The sequence below is a fragment of the Tetranychus urticae genome, chromosome 3 (assembly GCF_039701765.1).
Source record: "Tetranychus urticae isolate SD_2017Ah chromosome 3, NJAU_TeUrti_SD_1.0, whole genome shotgun sequence".
Classification (NCBI taxonomy): Eukaryota; Metazoa; Arthropoda; class Arachnida; order Trombidiformes; family Tetranychidae; genus Tetranychus; species Tetranychus urticae.
In genome coordinates, this window is record NC_142960.1 from 9891267 (window position 1) to 9906325 (window position 15059).

General features: G+C 32.8%; 2 protein-coding genes across 2 annotated transcripts; one reads left to right on the top strand and one right to left on the bottom strand.

Annotated features, from left to right (window-relative positions):
- Window positions 1-591: 591 nt before the first annotated feature.
- Window positions 592-5715, bottom strand: LOC112539623 (uncharacterized). Its single transcript, XM_025162358.2, has 16 exons — window positions 5556-5715; window positions 5406-5479; window positions 5194-5344; window positions 4049-4179; window positions 3894-3987; window positions 3670-3824; window positions 3482-3607; window positions 3169-3396; window positions 2984-3094; window positions 2841-2912; window positions 2631-2784; window positions 2388-2567; window positions 2146-2266; window positions 1871-2085; window positions 1250-1777; window positions 592-1166 (listed from the first exon to the last, which is right to left on the bottom strand). The coding sequence occupies exons 1-16, from the start codon at window positions 5629-5631 to the stop codon at window positions 691-693; spliced, it is 2892 nt and encodes a 963-aa protein (XP_025018126.2). The 5' UTR covers window positions 5632-5715; the 3' UTR covers window positions 592-690.
- Window positions 5716-7583: 1868 nt separating this feature from the next.
- Window positions 7584-14934, top strand: LOC107369585 (tight junction protein 1). Its single transcript, XM_015937550.3, has 9 exons — window positions 7584-8462; window positions 8699-8802; window positions 8887-10779; window positions 10889-11619; window positions 11697-11966; window positions 12297-12683; window positions 14064-14275; window positions 14367-14510; window positions 14603-14934. Exons 1-9 carry the CDS (start codon window positions 8276-8278, stop codon window positions 14704-14706), a joined length of 4032 nt encoding a protein of 1343 aa, XP_015793036.2. The 5' UTR covers window positions 7584-8275; the 3' UTR covers window positions 14707-14934.
- Window positions 14935-15059: the final 125 nt, after the last annotated feature.

Below are 15059 nucleotides of genomic sequence, written 5' to 3' on the forward strand. Positions count from 1 at the left end.
ACTTTTTGATTAAAAAATTGAATCAATTTATGGCTTTGAAATCAACAAAAGCTCAACTCTCAACTCAAATGAAAATTTCTTACGCTTAAAGAAAGTCTTTGATAAAATCGCCTTCAAAGTTCAATCTTTCATTTTGCATTTCGCTCAGTTGTAGAATCAGATTTTCAATCATGATTATCCTAAAATAATCGAATAATGTGATTGCAATGCTCCGATCATTGATTTTGCCGAATTCAAGTTTTTGATCGATGTCTGTTTTTTTATTCTGAATGGTTGATCACTTTCTATCAACAATTTAATTTGAAGATCAAAAATTTCAAAAGATTATAATTTAATTTAACCGTAATTTAATTTTGTTAACAAAGTTTTCAGCAATTAAATTGATTGCAAATTAAAATCCAAATATTTATTCAAAAATCTAGAAAAAATCGCGAATTATTGAATGTATTTAACTAATCATTCAATTAATTATTTGAATCAATCAATAACAAAATGGTCGGAAACTTCTGAGTTTACCTGACATACCTGTATAAATTAATGTGACTCCTAAATACAATGTAAATCATCATAAACTTGAACACGAAATTAATATTAAACAATCGTAAATAATAGCCAAAATCAAAATGACTACATTTTTAAGTAAAAATATCAAGATAATTATAAATACAATGTTAATAAAAATTGAAAATTTTATATTTCGGTTTGATCCTCATCATCATCTTCATGCTTCGACCATTCAGCATAATCTTTAGATCTATTCAAGTCTGCTGATTTTACTTTAGTGTAAACATAAGGACCAACGTAACCAGCAAAAAGACCAATGAATAGGAACAACATGATAATACCGAAAACTCCTCCACCACTGACTCCAGATACTTTAACATCAGGACTATTATCTGAAATTGCGTCTGCTTTGGCTTTAACAGTTGATTCAAAGTTATGACAAATGGATGAATCCACTGATTCCGTCTTGGGATCTTTAGTTGAATATGAAGTTATTTGACATTGAGCGGGTGCTTTCCCTTTAGGACAGAAGTTGAATGATTTACATGATTGATCATCATCACAAAGAGTAGCACATTGATCCAAATCTAAATCAACTTCTGTGTATAAGACTTGACTTACAAGCTTCATGCCAGTTACTTTGTATTTTTCTGATCTTTTTGCTTAAAGAAAAAAGCGAAAAAAAGGTTCAATAAAGTTTTTAAATTTTCATCAATAAATATGATTTGCTGCAATTAGTACTTACGAACATAAATGTCACAGTCTTCATAAAATTCTGTATTTTCTGATGTGACATGACCACCAAAAGAACACTTTTGACCTCTACAATATTGAAATGAAACACAGTCTTTTGAAGCATAACATTCCGAAGCACAATCATCAATATAAATTTGTTTAGACACTGTGGTTGGATTCTTGTATTTCAAATTACGTCGAACACTAAAGTCGGACAATTGGTTCTTTGAATAAATTTCACAATCTGAATCTCTTGTCTTATTGTTTTCTATCTGCGATCCCAACCAAATCGATACAACACATTCCTTCTTATCTTTTCGGTTACAAAACGAAAAAGTTTCACAAGGTATATCTTCATTCTGAGAGCATGCACGATAACAATCGCCAAACCGGTCGATTCCAGGAACCACGACAGTATGAACACCATCTATTTCATCGAATCGACTAAAATGGTACAACGAAAGGAATGGTCTTTTCCGTTGTTCAGCGGCTTCGATTTGAGCGACGACATCTGTTACTTGAAAAGCAACAGCCTTGGCTGTTAAATAAATGTTAATTTAAGAGATCAGTTTAAATGCGATCTGTTTGAATGTCGCCCTTAATTAGTAATATAAATAGCGAACAAAAATACCTTCTTCACCAAGATTCATATTAAAAGTGATGTGTCCAAAGTAACCAAGAATATGATCATGTAAATCTGATAAAGGCTTTTCTCGGCCCAATCTATTAAGTCTTTTGTATGGATCGGTGTATACACTACACGAAATTCCTTTGGACTCTTGCTTTATCTCTTTCGCATTCGCAGTACTAAAACATTGCTTCCCAGAAGAACAATAGACAATCGCACTTAGACCAGAAAGAAATCAGAATTAGAATAATATTCATCACTCAATAAATTCAACTTACGCTCCAGAAGGAACGAATGATGAATGATATCGAAGACACTTCTCTTTGCTATCAGCAACAGTCTCGTGTAATTTGCTGATGGATTGCGGTTGCAATGTGTAAACATCCGATTGTAGAACATCTTTGACCCATGAAAATAAGAGAAAAAATCAATCTGAATAACTGATTCTGAGGTTATGAGGTTCAGAGTTTAGGATTCTACAAGAATAAATACAGAAATCATTTAATACTGATCGACTTACCTTTAATGTTCGGAGCTTCGAGAAAAGTAACTTCAGCTTCAATCACTTCTTTCTGAAACTTAAAGTCGATATCAGCAACTCGAGTTGATGATATTCCTAGTTGTCCAAGTAAACTTGATCGAAATAGTTCTTTCATTTCATAAACTGAATCTTGTGACTTTTGAATGCATCCTTCAGAATCTAATGTGTTGTAAATGAATATTAATTTGAGTAACTAAAAACAACTTTGGCCGTTAACATTACCTTTACATGTTAAATGAAACTTTAAATTCAATCTTTCATCTGGTTTTTTGAAGCAGTCTTCGACTTGAAGAGCTTCATGATATTCCGACTCAGGTAAATCACTATTAGAATCATAATAATCTCGATGCCTTGAATATGATAAAACATATGAACCCTGCAATATTCAACAGTTAGTGTTATATTTTAAATAATCATCACATCTAGTCTTACCTTTGAATCTTTTTTGTAGCCTTTTATTGAAGCTGCAACAAGACTGTAGCCTTTGAACACATCATTTTTGTACTGAAATAAAGTAAAGAATCAAATACTTTGTCACTTGTAAAAAAAATAATTTGCAGTCTTACTAAACTTACAGATGAACTCATATACTGGGTTGTCACCACTTTATCATATGTTTTCTCGTTTATTATTCGATTGGTCTCTGTGGATTCCCAAACGTGAACCTTATAACCAGATCTGTGTTCCTGTAAATACACAATACGTATCATTATTCATTAACAAGTCAGCCATTAGTTGATGAACTTATGGTTAAACTTACAAATATTATCTCTCCAAGATATTTCAATGTCTTTGGTAACCAAAGTAGTTTTGCTATTGATAATGAACCACTTTCATCAATACCAGGATCCTTTGACTCAATAGGAGTTATATAGCAAGTAGATGTCTGATAAAATGCACCAAGTGAATAATCGAGGATCGTTTCGCTATTGTAACCCGCTTCTAACACTTTGTGTCGTAAAATTTGATTATTTTCATCAGCATGAATCTGGATAAATGATAAAAATTTAACATTTACACATTGAATTTGAAGGTTATATGGTCTAGTATTTTAAGTAAATGTAGGTAATTACCTCTAGTGCAACTGGTTTATTATTATTAGTTTGATCAGAAGCTATAAAATGAATTTTGAGGGTATTTAGTTCAGGGAAGGCAACATCTCCATTCAGATATACTGGACAACCAAATCCTGGTGTAACCTTAGAATAATAAAATTTATATTCAATTTCTGCTCAGTAAACTATCCTTATAATAAACCTACTTGAGCTAGTTTATCAAACTCTTGTTGAGTTTGCGATTGTAAATAAATGTCTAAGATGAGAGTCTCAGCTTCTCCTTCAACTAAAGTATCGGGATTGTGACCAGTGAATACGATTTGACTTGGAAGTTTAACTCCGTATATTTGGTCGCGATAATCTAATGATTGAATATTAATATCGTCAATAACATAATCAAGCAATGAAAATTTCCTTACAGCTGACTTACTTTCATAAAATAAAGTTATGTTGAGTTTGCCATCCAAATCGGTTAAGACGCTGTGCATAAGTGAACCTCGGATAACCTCATCGTTACCATTTGCCTGTAAATTGCATTTCATTAAAATGTCTTGATTATTCAAAATAAATGTCCCTATTAATTACCCAATCAAATCCATCGAAACGGTCAAAAAGCGATGGACCCAAAAGCAGGATAAGATTAGTTAAAGGTTTATTTACACCAGGCAATAAGTTGTCCCACTTGAGATCATAATTGTAAAGATCACATTCATTGTCTAAATAAATTGATGTTTTAGTGAAAATTCATTAGTTGTCATTTATCCTCTCATATCACTATTAAGATTCATTTATAATCGAATCTCGTGATGCGATAAATCAGTATCATATTCTAGTCAATCAATATTAACACCTCTTGACGTGACAAATCATTTGTAAAAAAGAAATAAAAGTTAATTCTTATAAAACAATCAGTTCCAGTGGGTGTTTTTATGTATTAATATAATCAAACTCTAACACTTCTGTGGCTATTGTCACTGTGATTCAATATTCAAGGCAATCCTAATCTTAGTCCAACCTGTTAAAACACTTACAAGACTCAATTATTATACATGTACATGGAAATTTAAATATTGAACCTGAATGAGAGGTGTTTGTGTCGAAACTGGGACATTTGAGTTATGATTTGAGACTTGTTGATTTGTAGGAGCATAAAAACTGAGTGTTATAAGAATGTTCATTTTTAAATGAATTAGCTCAGATTTTCTTAGGCATTCAACATGTTATAATCCATAATGTAATCTAGTGTTTGGTTGAAGAAAGATGATTGTAGGTACTGCCATTATCGAAATATTGAGGCTCAAAGTTTATGGCCAATGTTCAAAATCGAGAGAAATGTCTATAAATTGCAAAAAGCATTAAATCATTGAAGTTTACTAACAGTTTTTATCGACGGAAAATCAGTTTCAGCTCTCTAACTCTCTTGCGGTCAAAGAAAGTGCAAGGTTCAGCTGAAAATCGAACTAATCTGTGAAGAAACATAAAATACATTTTTTCAAAATGCTTTTATTTTCTTGTTGGCCATTGAAAGGAGAATTAATGGGATTAGTTTCATGCAAAAAATCTCGTTCCATAAATAAAAAACGATCCAAGACTTCGATTTTCTCGAAAACTGTCGATTGATGCAATTTTTATTAGTATTCAGTTTTTGCGCTCTTACAAACCCACAAAGTTTCAACTTGCAACTCAAATGTTAGCAATAAATCCTTAAATCTGACATAAATGAGACTTACCATGAATAACGAGACGTTTCTTGTTGTCTTCGGAGTTTGAGTACGAATAGAAGACATTGGCTTCATTTTCATCTGATTTTATTTCGATTCGTCCAGCCCTTGGACTTCCTGAGTAAACCCATTCTTGCATTTGCCAAACGCGACCAGTGTCCTTAATTAAATAGTTAAATCGATTATTAATCAAATACAATTCTAGTTACACTTAAACTAACCTTATCCGTTAAAGATGCATGAATAAGTCTATTGGTATCACTGTGACCTGTAGCTCTTGATCCCACCAAAGATGCTTTGAATTATAAAAAACAAGTTGTACAATCAATAACAATCAAACAATATTTCAATTAATTCAATTGGTTACTTACCGCAGTTGATAATTGAACAATTCAGCCACAGAAAAACCAGAAAAGAGAACATCTTGAAAATTATTCGATTATTCATCTTCAGTGTTCAACTCAACAATCAAGTATCAATGAATGATTTTTATGGTTAATTTTTAATCATTTCCTTTGCCTTTTCTTCATTTTATAACACCTCCAATTATCAACTGTGAATTTGTATTGTCAATTCATTTATCTATTCAGTCGATCTTGATGTCTTTAATGTTTCCAATCGCACTGTACCTAGAATTCATTGACATACTGTGAGCAATGCATTAGGTGTGTCAAAAAGTTCGTGCATTTTGCACTAATCCTTATCTTTATAGCTTCGATTTCAAATCAATGCTGATTATTCAACTGAATCAACTGATTCGATGATCGAAGATGATCAAAGTTTCCATTAAGACCTCGATTTCCTCGAAAACTTTTGATCTTTTGTAAATTGTAAAGTTTATAGATTTAGACGTTTATATTATACACTAAATTTTCAATAACACTGATGGATTCAGTTTTAAAGTCTCTACTAACCCATTAAGTCCTGACTCTTAGCTCGTAAGCTAATTTTTTGACATTACTCTTTTTATTGTAAGTAAACTTTTCTTGTTGAAACTTTTCCTTCTTTTCATCTTGATCATCATTGAAATTATTCAAAATTTACTCTTTATGGCGACTCATGAAACTTACAAGTGATACATAAAATTTCACATTCTTACACCCTACCCAACTTGTTTTGGCCGAAGCCTCTTTCGGCTACCAATTGAATCGTTCTTTTTTATCATTTTTTAATTTCTTGTTCATTTTTGTAGTTTTACTTTTTAAATTTCCCGCAGATTCTCGGCATATTCAACGTTCTATTTTCAACGTTTGTTACTGGATGACACTACTGTAGTGTGAAAAGTTTTGACTCAAAAAAGTTCATTAATCAGGTTATCCAATGCCGAAGATTGTTTTCCTTTTTCCTTTATTCTTTCCCTCTTTTTTTAGCATCGGATCTTTTATCAGTTTTTTGTTCTATCTATTATATATTCATTATGAACGAAATTGAGTCGGTAAGTGTAGACAAAGTCAGTTTCTTTCGGCATCAAATGTATTGTCAAACTAGTCTGGCTAGACAGTCCTGGGATTTGGTTACTTTTATTAGAGTCAGTTGATGCGTTTTTAAACTGCAATCTATGATAGAAACTTCGTCATCTATCTTTTTCCCTTTCTTTTAGTTTTTTATTGTTACTGTACTAGAGTTACCAAATCCCAGCCTAGAAGTTTTGTGTTGATTCAATGAGTACGGTAATAGTTCAAAATCAATGGATCTTCAAACGAAATACAAAATTATGTCAATCGTAATGATTTTCAGCTTACAAATTATGTTGAACAATGAATAGCTTTTGCTAAACTTCGAGATGAAAATGTGAAATTAGTGTAAATAGCTATTTAAAGCAAGTCTAAATGACAGGTCTATGTATTGGTTTACTTCAGCTGAGATTTTATATAAAAAAGTTACGGGAAACAATTGAAAGACAATGTTCAACTATCATGTTTCAATTGAAACGATTTATGAGTACAGCAAATCAAAATACATTTAAACATGTTTTATTTTAATTAAGTTATACAAATAAACACCCATAAATGATTAGTTATATAGTACGGGCTAGCATTTGATTATTAATGGATTGGATTGAATCATAATTGGCTTTGATCAAAATCTGACAAGTTGATGATTTTCATCTGTAAATCAAATATTCCGAAATGAATTTTGTCATTGATGAAAATCAGTGGTCAAAGTGGCAACAGTTTATTTATACGGACTCAGGAGGAGCGTTAATTCAACACAGTTTGATTCAATCACAAAAAAGATCATATCATTTTAATTGATTAATTATTAATTCTGATATTTCTATTAATTTTTGTTAACGTATTTTCTTACCAACATTAAATACTTGAATTAGGAGGACACACAAACTGCACCAGCTCCAGAATTTGCTTTGAAAATCTTTCCATTTCATGTTGATGTTCAGTGGCTCTATTTCAATGATTGATAAAATTTAAAAAGATCGTCTTGATTGGATACTCATTTAAAAGTCTTGTTAGTTACGCCTTGTGTCCGTATAACTAGACCGGATTTTCATCTTTTTTTCATCCTCTCACCCTCTTCTTCTCACCCTCTTCTCATCATCTTCTCATCTTCTTCTTTCTCTGAGATTTCCCAAACTCTCTTTCGCATCCGGTCTCTCTTTCTTTCTTCTTCTCAGACTGGTTTCTTTATGTTCTTCTTTCTTCTCATCCTTCGTCCTTAAAAACATTCCAACAAACCTTCACTTTTGAATTCTCAAAGCCAAAGCCTCAACTTGTTGATCTTGGCCTTAGCTTTTATAGTTGCTTCTTCTTCGTCTCTCTTTTTCCTCTTTCTGCATTCTTTTCTTCCCTTACTCCATCTGTGTCTGCATTTATTTGCCTCAGTCTCTCTCTATCTTCCCCTTTCCCCTTCTCTCCCTCTATCTCTCTACCTTTCTCACTCTTTACTTTTTTCTGTTTGAAAATGTTTAACAGAAAAAATGTTCAAAAAATTTTTCTTCAACTCATTTCTCAATGCTCTTGCATTTGGATGTAATTAAAATGACACTGTGCTAGCTTTGTGACAAATTTTTGCTACCAATTTTTTCATTGTTTCAACATTATTCAACCTGTGTTAACATTTTTTACCAATAGTAATGTTTGACAATCCGTCTGACAGAGTTATCAGCGTCAATGGTGTATCTCCAGAGTGTGATTACAACACGGCTGTTCAGGTATTACGAGAATGTGGCAATAAAGTCAATTTATTGATTAAACGACGGCCTGTCCTGCCTGGCCATGATCTACACAAAGTGACGTTAACGAGAAATAACAATAAAGATGGTAAACAAAAATTTTTCATTTTTTCTTTTCGCTATTACTTATGCAAATTAACAGCATTCACTATCAACGAACAACTGATCTCATTTTATTATTATCATGTTCCTCTAAGGCGATAATTTTAATAGCTTTATAATAGATTGCTTGTTCGGTGAATCAGGCTTTCATACTTCTACTGACCTTTAATTTATCAATTATTTTTTCTTATCCATTTAATTATTCATGATTATTTGGAGCAGATTTTGGGATAGTTTTGGGATGTCAATTATATATCAAGGAGATTTCAAATCGTAGCTTAATTGACAAGGATTGTAACATTGCCGAAGGTGACATGGTATTGAAAGTAAGTCAATTTCAAAACTTTCATTTTAACCTTTGAATGCTTCAAATTCAATTTAACCTCTGTTTTATATTATTTCAATTTCAGATAAATAATACAAGCTGTGAAAATTTGACTCTCAAAGAAGCAAAGAAATTGATAAACTCTTGTAAAGATAAACTTAATTTGGTTTTGAAACGCGAACAAAACAACAATAACAATGTCAATCATGCTTCTGAATATAATGGACGTTTCAATGGTCCAATACCTAACAATTATAAAGAGAATGGACTTAATGGTGATATAAGTAATCAAAGATCGGATTGGAGTATCGGCAGGTTAGCTAGTCCTGCCGAGGACAGAAACGGTAGTATGAATCGAATGCCACCAGTGAACAATAGCTCTGGTCGACATCGAGGCCCTATTACTGATTTATCTTTGACTCAATTGGATCCTAATTCATCTGTTAATCCTGTGATGAACAATTTTCATCCTGGAGGTGATAATAATGGAGATCTCAATGAAATGACCCCATCCAGACCTTTAATGTTCAGATCTAAACAAGGAGCTTATGGAGAGGATGAAACTTTGAATATGCGACGAACTAACATTTCAAGTGAACCTCGTTTAATATCTTTCAAGAAAGAAGGTTTTGTTGGTATTAGATTAACTGGTGGTAATCAAGTTGGAATATTTGTTTGTGCCATTAAACCTGGTAGTCCTGCCTCTTTAAAGGGTCTTCAAACGGGCGATAAACTGTTGAAAGTCAATGCCAAGGAAATGCGAGGTTTAACGAAAGAAGAAGCTGTGATTTTCCTGCTTAGTGTGCAAGATCAAGTTGACCTGATTGTTCAATATTGTAAAGAAGAGTATGAAGAGATTCTTGCAACTCAAAAGGGAGATTCTTTTTACGTGAGAACCCATTTCAAGTATGATGGTTCCTCAAAAGGAGAATTTGACTTTCAGCGAGGAGAAATTTTTCACGTTATAGATACTCTTCATAATGGTGTAGTTGGTTCTTGGCTGGCTTTTCGTGTAAATGGTAAATCTGATGTTCAGAAAGGAATCATTCCCAACCAAACCCGAGCAGAGGAATTTGCCGCTACTCAGGTTAATGACAGCAGAAAAAAAGATGACACTTTAGGTAGCTCATCTCGAGTAGGATTTTTCCGTCGTCGAAGTGCTCGCCGATCAAAATCTTTGGATAAAGTGGAGGATGTTTTATCTGAAGGATATAAATTCCCTGCATATGAAAAAGTTTCTCTCAAACATCCAGGCTTTATTCGGCCTGTTGTAATGTTTGGAGCTCTTTCGGATATAGCGAGAGATAAATTGTTGAAAGATTATCCTGATAAATATGCATCACCTCAAATGGAGGATACCGAGGATCCAGATAGTCAATGCAAAAGCCAGAAATCACTTGGAATTGTTCGATTGAGTGCCATAAAGGAAATAATTGAAAAGGGCAAACACGCTCTGCTTGATGTCACTCCTACTGCCGTAGATCGTCTTAATTATGCACAATTTTCGCCTATTGTAATATTTTTGAGAGCAGAGAATAAGTCAGTTGTGAAAGAATTGCGGTCCCGACACGCTAAACCAAGTCAAAAAAGTTCACGTAAATTGTATGAATCTTCTGTTAAACTGGAAAAAATGTATGGTCATTTGTTTACCTCAGTAATCAACTTGGGAACTGCTGAGATGTGGTACAAAAAGTTACGTGAAACAATTGAAAAACAACAACAAATCAACATCTGGATTAGTGATTCCAAGCCTCCAGAGACTATTACAGATGACTTTTTGTTACCAATGACTTCTCGGTTAAGCTATGCTTCATCTCCTGAAAGTGATCTTGATTTAGCCAACGAATCAAAAGGAAGGAAAGAAGATGCTTGTGGGCCTTCTAGATTAGCTAAAGCATCAAGTGACCGTTCTATAGCAACAGTAGAAAAGCCCAATGTTTTCGGTCCCCCGCCATATAATTCACGATCTCATCGTCAAGTAAGTAAATCAATTTATACAAGATATTCATTTATTTGATTTATAAGAAACCACCAAGCTAAAAGAACTGCTGATTAATTAAATTATTGTATTTTTAATTTTCGTTTAGGATCTAAATCAATCCATGCAGCAACCTGGGTACAGCAAGAAAAAAGAAGCCCTCGAAAGGGATGAGTATTTTGCCAGCATGAAAGATCCTTACAACGCATTATATCCCAATGAAAGGTATCCAAACAGTAGCGTCCCAGTTTCCAACGGTAACACCATTATGGCTGATATTCAACCAATTTATATGCGAACGTCTGGCCATCCTGCCACAAATGGTCACGAGCCCCCTCCACGAATTGACCGTGCCAATAAACCTAATCGTTTCCGAAATGCTCATGAAGCATTGTTTGGAATCTCTGATCGTGATGCTAATAATCCTCCAGATTATATCAATACCACAATTGCCGAAACGTTTCCTCCAACTAATGGTGGAACCAAAAATAGCTCCTTGGACAGGCATTCAGCCTTGGTCAATGGTCGAAGTAGTTTGATTGATAACTCATCGTACAGCAGTGATTCTTACAAATATATTAGTCCTACCAGTACTTTCGATGATAGAAGATATGGTTCTATCGCTTCAGCCAATTCAACTTTAAACACTAATCCAAGACAAAACCATGATACTTACATGTATGCTCGTAATCCTAAACAACAAGTTAACGGTTCACCCAAATCAATGGATCCTGATTCCATGAAAGTCATACCAAATTTAATTGGTAACACATATCAAGGAGATAATTATAGACAAACGCCTCCATCTCCTCCTCCTAAACCATCCAATTATCAAACACTGTAAGTTACAATCAAAATGATTTTGCATTTCTAAATTTTCACAAAAATCTAATTAACTTTTCACCTAACTCTGATAGACGGATGAATGATGGAAGACCTGTTCCTCCTCCAAAACCAATGCATTACCAGCAGACTAGATCAGGTTGGAGACCTGAATCGGATAAAGATCAAATTAACAACAATTCATTTCAATTATTGAAAAGATCAAACTCATCGGCGATAGATATGTCTGGTGGACCTCCCGCTTACTTTCCACCCACACAGGACCAACCTCCAAACACGCGAGCTCCCGAAGTGCCAACTGCTTCTTATGTAAATCATTCATCTTTAAGTTCACCTACAAGAAGGTTTGTTGGGACGAAAGTGTCATTAGTTAGACTATAGATTATATTCGATACTTTTATCTTATATTAACAATGTAGACTATTTAGCATTCAGCTTTTTATTCAGATTAGCTGTTAATCAGGAATCAGGCTATCGACTTGAAATTAATAGACTTAATGCAAACCTGACTTACCAGGTTACTTACGAGGTTACAAGTTAGTTGAACTAAATCCAATGCTCTCTTTACATTGTATGTGAGATGAAGTAGTGAAAGAGTCAGCATTCAATGATCCTCTTCTCAATTTAAGTTTGATTTCAATCTAATGTATTATTTTTTCTGATTCAATTCACAGGGCTCCATGTTCAAATACTGATAGTGGCTATATGGCTGGAAAAAACAATTATGACCTTAGATCACCTTATTCTGCAAATAAATCTTCCCGTTCATCGTCAATGTTTAATGGAAACAATGCCTATTTAAATATTCCCTTTCCTCCAAGAAATCGTGACTCGATTGCCTGTTCTGGAAACGGGCAAATTAATAATGTAAATTCTGGACTACCTTCAACCCCTCAACAAGTTCAAACTCCCTCAAGCCTTATTGACCTTTCCTCTAATCGTGAAAATCGAGGAAGTGCCTTCGAATTGTACCGAAAACCTGGAGACTCTTTAAATCGAACTGGTTATCCTCTCCATAGTTTACCTTCTCCTCCACCTTTAATACCTGACCATGAAGTAAAGTAAGCAATACTCTATGTTGTGCATTAACTTAAGACAACAATAGTTGGACGACTTGTCAATTGATTATGCAGTGCTCAGCTTACATTTTTGCTTAAATGCTCACTTAATCTAGTTTTAGTTGGATTGACGTAAGCCATTTTTAATTAATCTGATTTTATAATCATTTGCTAACAATTAATAATACATGAAATGTTAGTATTAGTAATACAAACGCAACATATTGTAATATTATTGTATTAAGGGTATCAATAATACAATATTTATCACTTTACTATTCACCAAGAAATCGTTTTTTTAATCTTGGTGTCTTATCGTCCAGATTGAATTTTTTAATGTTAGCATCGAGCACTGTATAAAGTCCTTTTTTTAAACTATTTGCTTAGCCACTTGCTCAGCTACTTTTTAACTCTTTATTTGTCGCTTGTACAACAATCCAATCTTTTCACCTTAATTTTTTAATATTAACAATTTGCCACCAACTGGTAATTTGTTAGAATGTTTTTTACTTTTTTAAATTTTAATCCATTCTTTTGCCATCCTTTCAATTTTAATTATAACTTGATGATTTTGATTGCATAATCAGCATATTTGAATACTTAAAATGTAAATGAAATTATTAAATAACTCTTCGGTTAATCAGCAAAAATGTTTTGTTAACCTCCAAAATTATTCCCAAAAATATCAATTTTTATCATCAGTTGTGATATAGTCATTTCAACGTCAGTTATTAAGAAATTTTCAAACAATAATCCAGAATTATTATGGTTCTTTGAAGTTTATACTCCAATTAATTCGTGAAATCAAATTTTACTCGGGAATTATTTAAAACTTGAAACTCTCATGTTACGAACTTGAATATTGGCTAAACTCACTAAAAAATCTGTGGGAATAACCAAATAACGATCTCAAATCTCGATCTTATGTAACATAAGTTATGTTGCTATATTGTTGGTCCGTTATAATTTTTTATTATATTTAAATTTGTTATTCTTATTGTTATTTCATTAATCAACTACGATGGATAATTTGAATAAATATTCAATGTTATTGTTACTGAAAAATGCCAAATTTTAATCCTATACGTAAGTTGACATGCAATCTTTCCTCGTTTTTAACCTTTAAAATCTCATTCTTAACTCATTTTTAACTCTCAATCAATTTCTAATTCAATTCCTATTAACAATAAATTTGGATTAAAGTTTTGGTGCTTGTATTACAAGATCTTTTTGGTGGCGGGTTGTTTTTATCACTACACTCATATCCTTTCCCGTCCTATGTATCCATGCTGATCATCTGTGCATTAATAATTCCTATCTAATTGGAATCAATTTTTAGTCATTTTCTCTAACCAGCTTTTATTTTATTCTTGACTTCTCCAGAGCAAGCCCATCTTTGTCCGTTGACAGTAATCAACATGTATTAGCCATTGCCAAAGGAATATTTGACCATAAAGGAGGAACCCTACACTGTGATGAAACCGGAGTTACCTTAATCATTCCTGAAGGAGCAATCCCTATGAATGTTCAACAAGAGTTATATTTCAAAGTTTGCCATGATACAAATATGCTTCCACCTCTCGATAAAGATAAAGGTAATTTATAACAGATCAATCATCTTTTGTCGAATCATGTTAAATTTCTTTGTTTCATTAACCCCTTTCCTCTGTTTTTTCCTATTTTCAGATGAAACTCTATTAAGTCCCATAGTCATGTGTGGACCTCATGGAATCAAATTTAACGTGCCAGTTGAATTGAGGTTACCTCATTGTACATCATTAAATCCCGAAACAGCTACATTTTCACTGAAATTAAGTGACACTCCAAACGGTAATTAACAACAAAATTTGGCTATAATAAATAAAAAATTGCTCTTTTTAATTTCATTCATATTTATTCAAAAATTTCATCTATTTTTTCAGGTAAACCAACTGAATGGCAAAACATCAATTTTGGAACCAATGAATGGATATCAGCCAGTAACATGGACAAAAATTATCTCACAGTTCTCCTTGATCATTTTTAGTCATCATCAAAATGTCTATGCAATTCCAATCCACAAAATTCGAAACAATTTTTTATCTATTTTCATATTGTATACAATAATTAATTCAATTTTATAATCAACTTGCCTAAGAAACATGTTTTTTTTTGTAATTTGCTTTTGCTCATATTTTTCAATTTCAAGATACAATGTAATTTTGATGATAACTGTTGACATTAAATTGCAATTTCGCCATTGCATTTATCTGTATAATAACGTAAATGTTTCTTCAATTGCATCAATCTAAGCAAATTAGATGATTTGACATGATGAACCAGAAAATAAAGGAAGAAGAAGGAGAGAAAGAGGGAAAGAAAGAGAAAGAAAAATAGGAA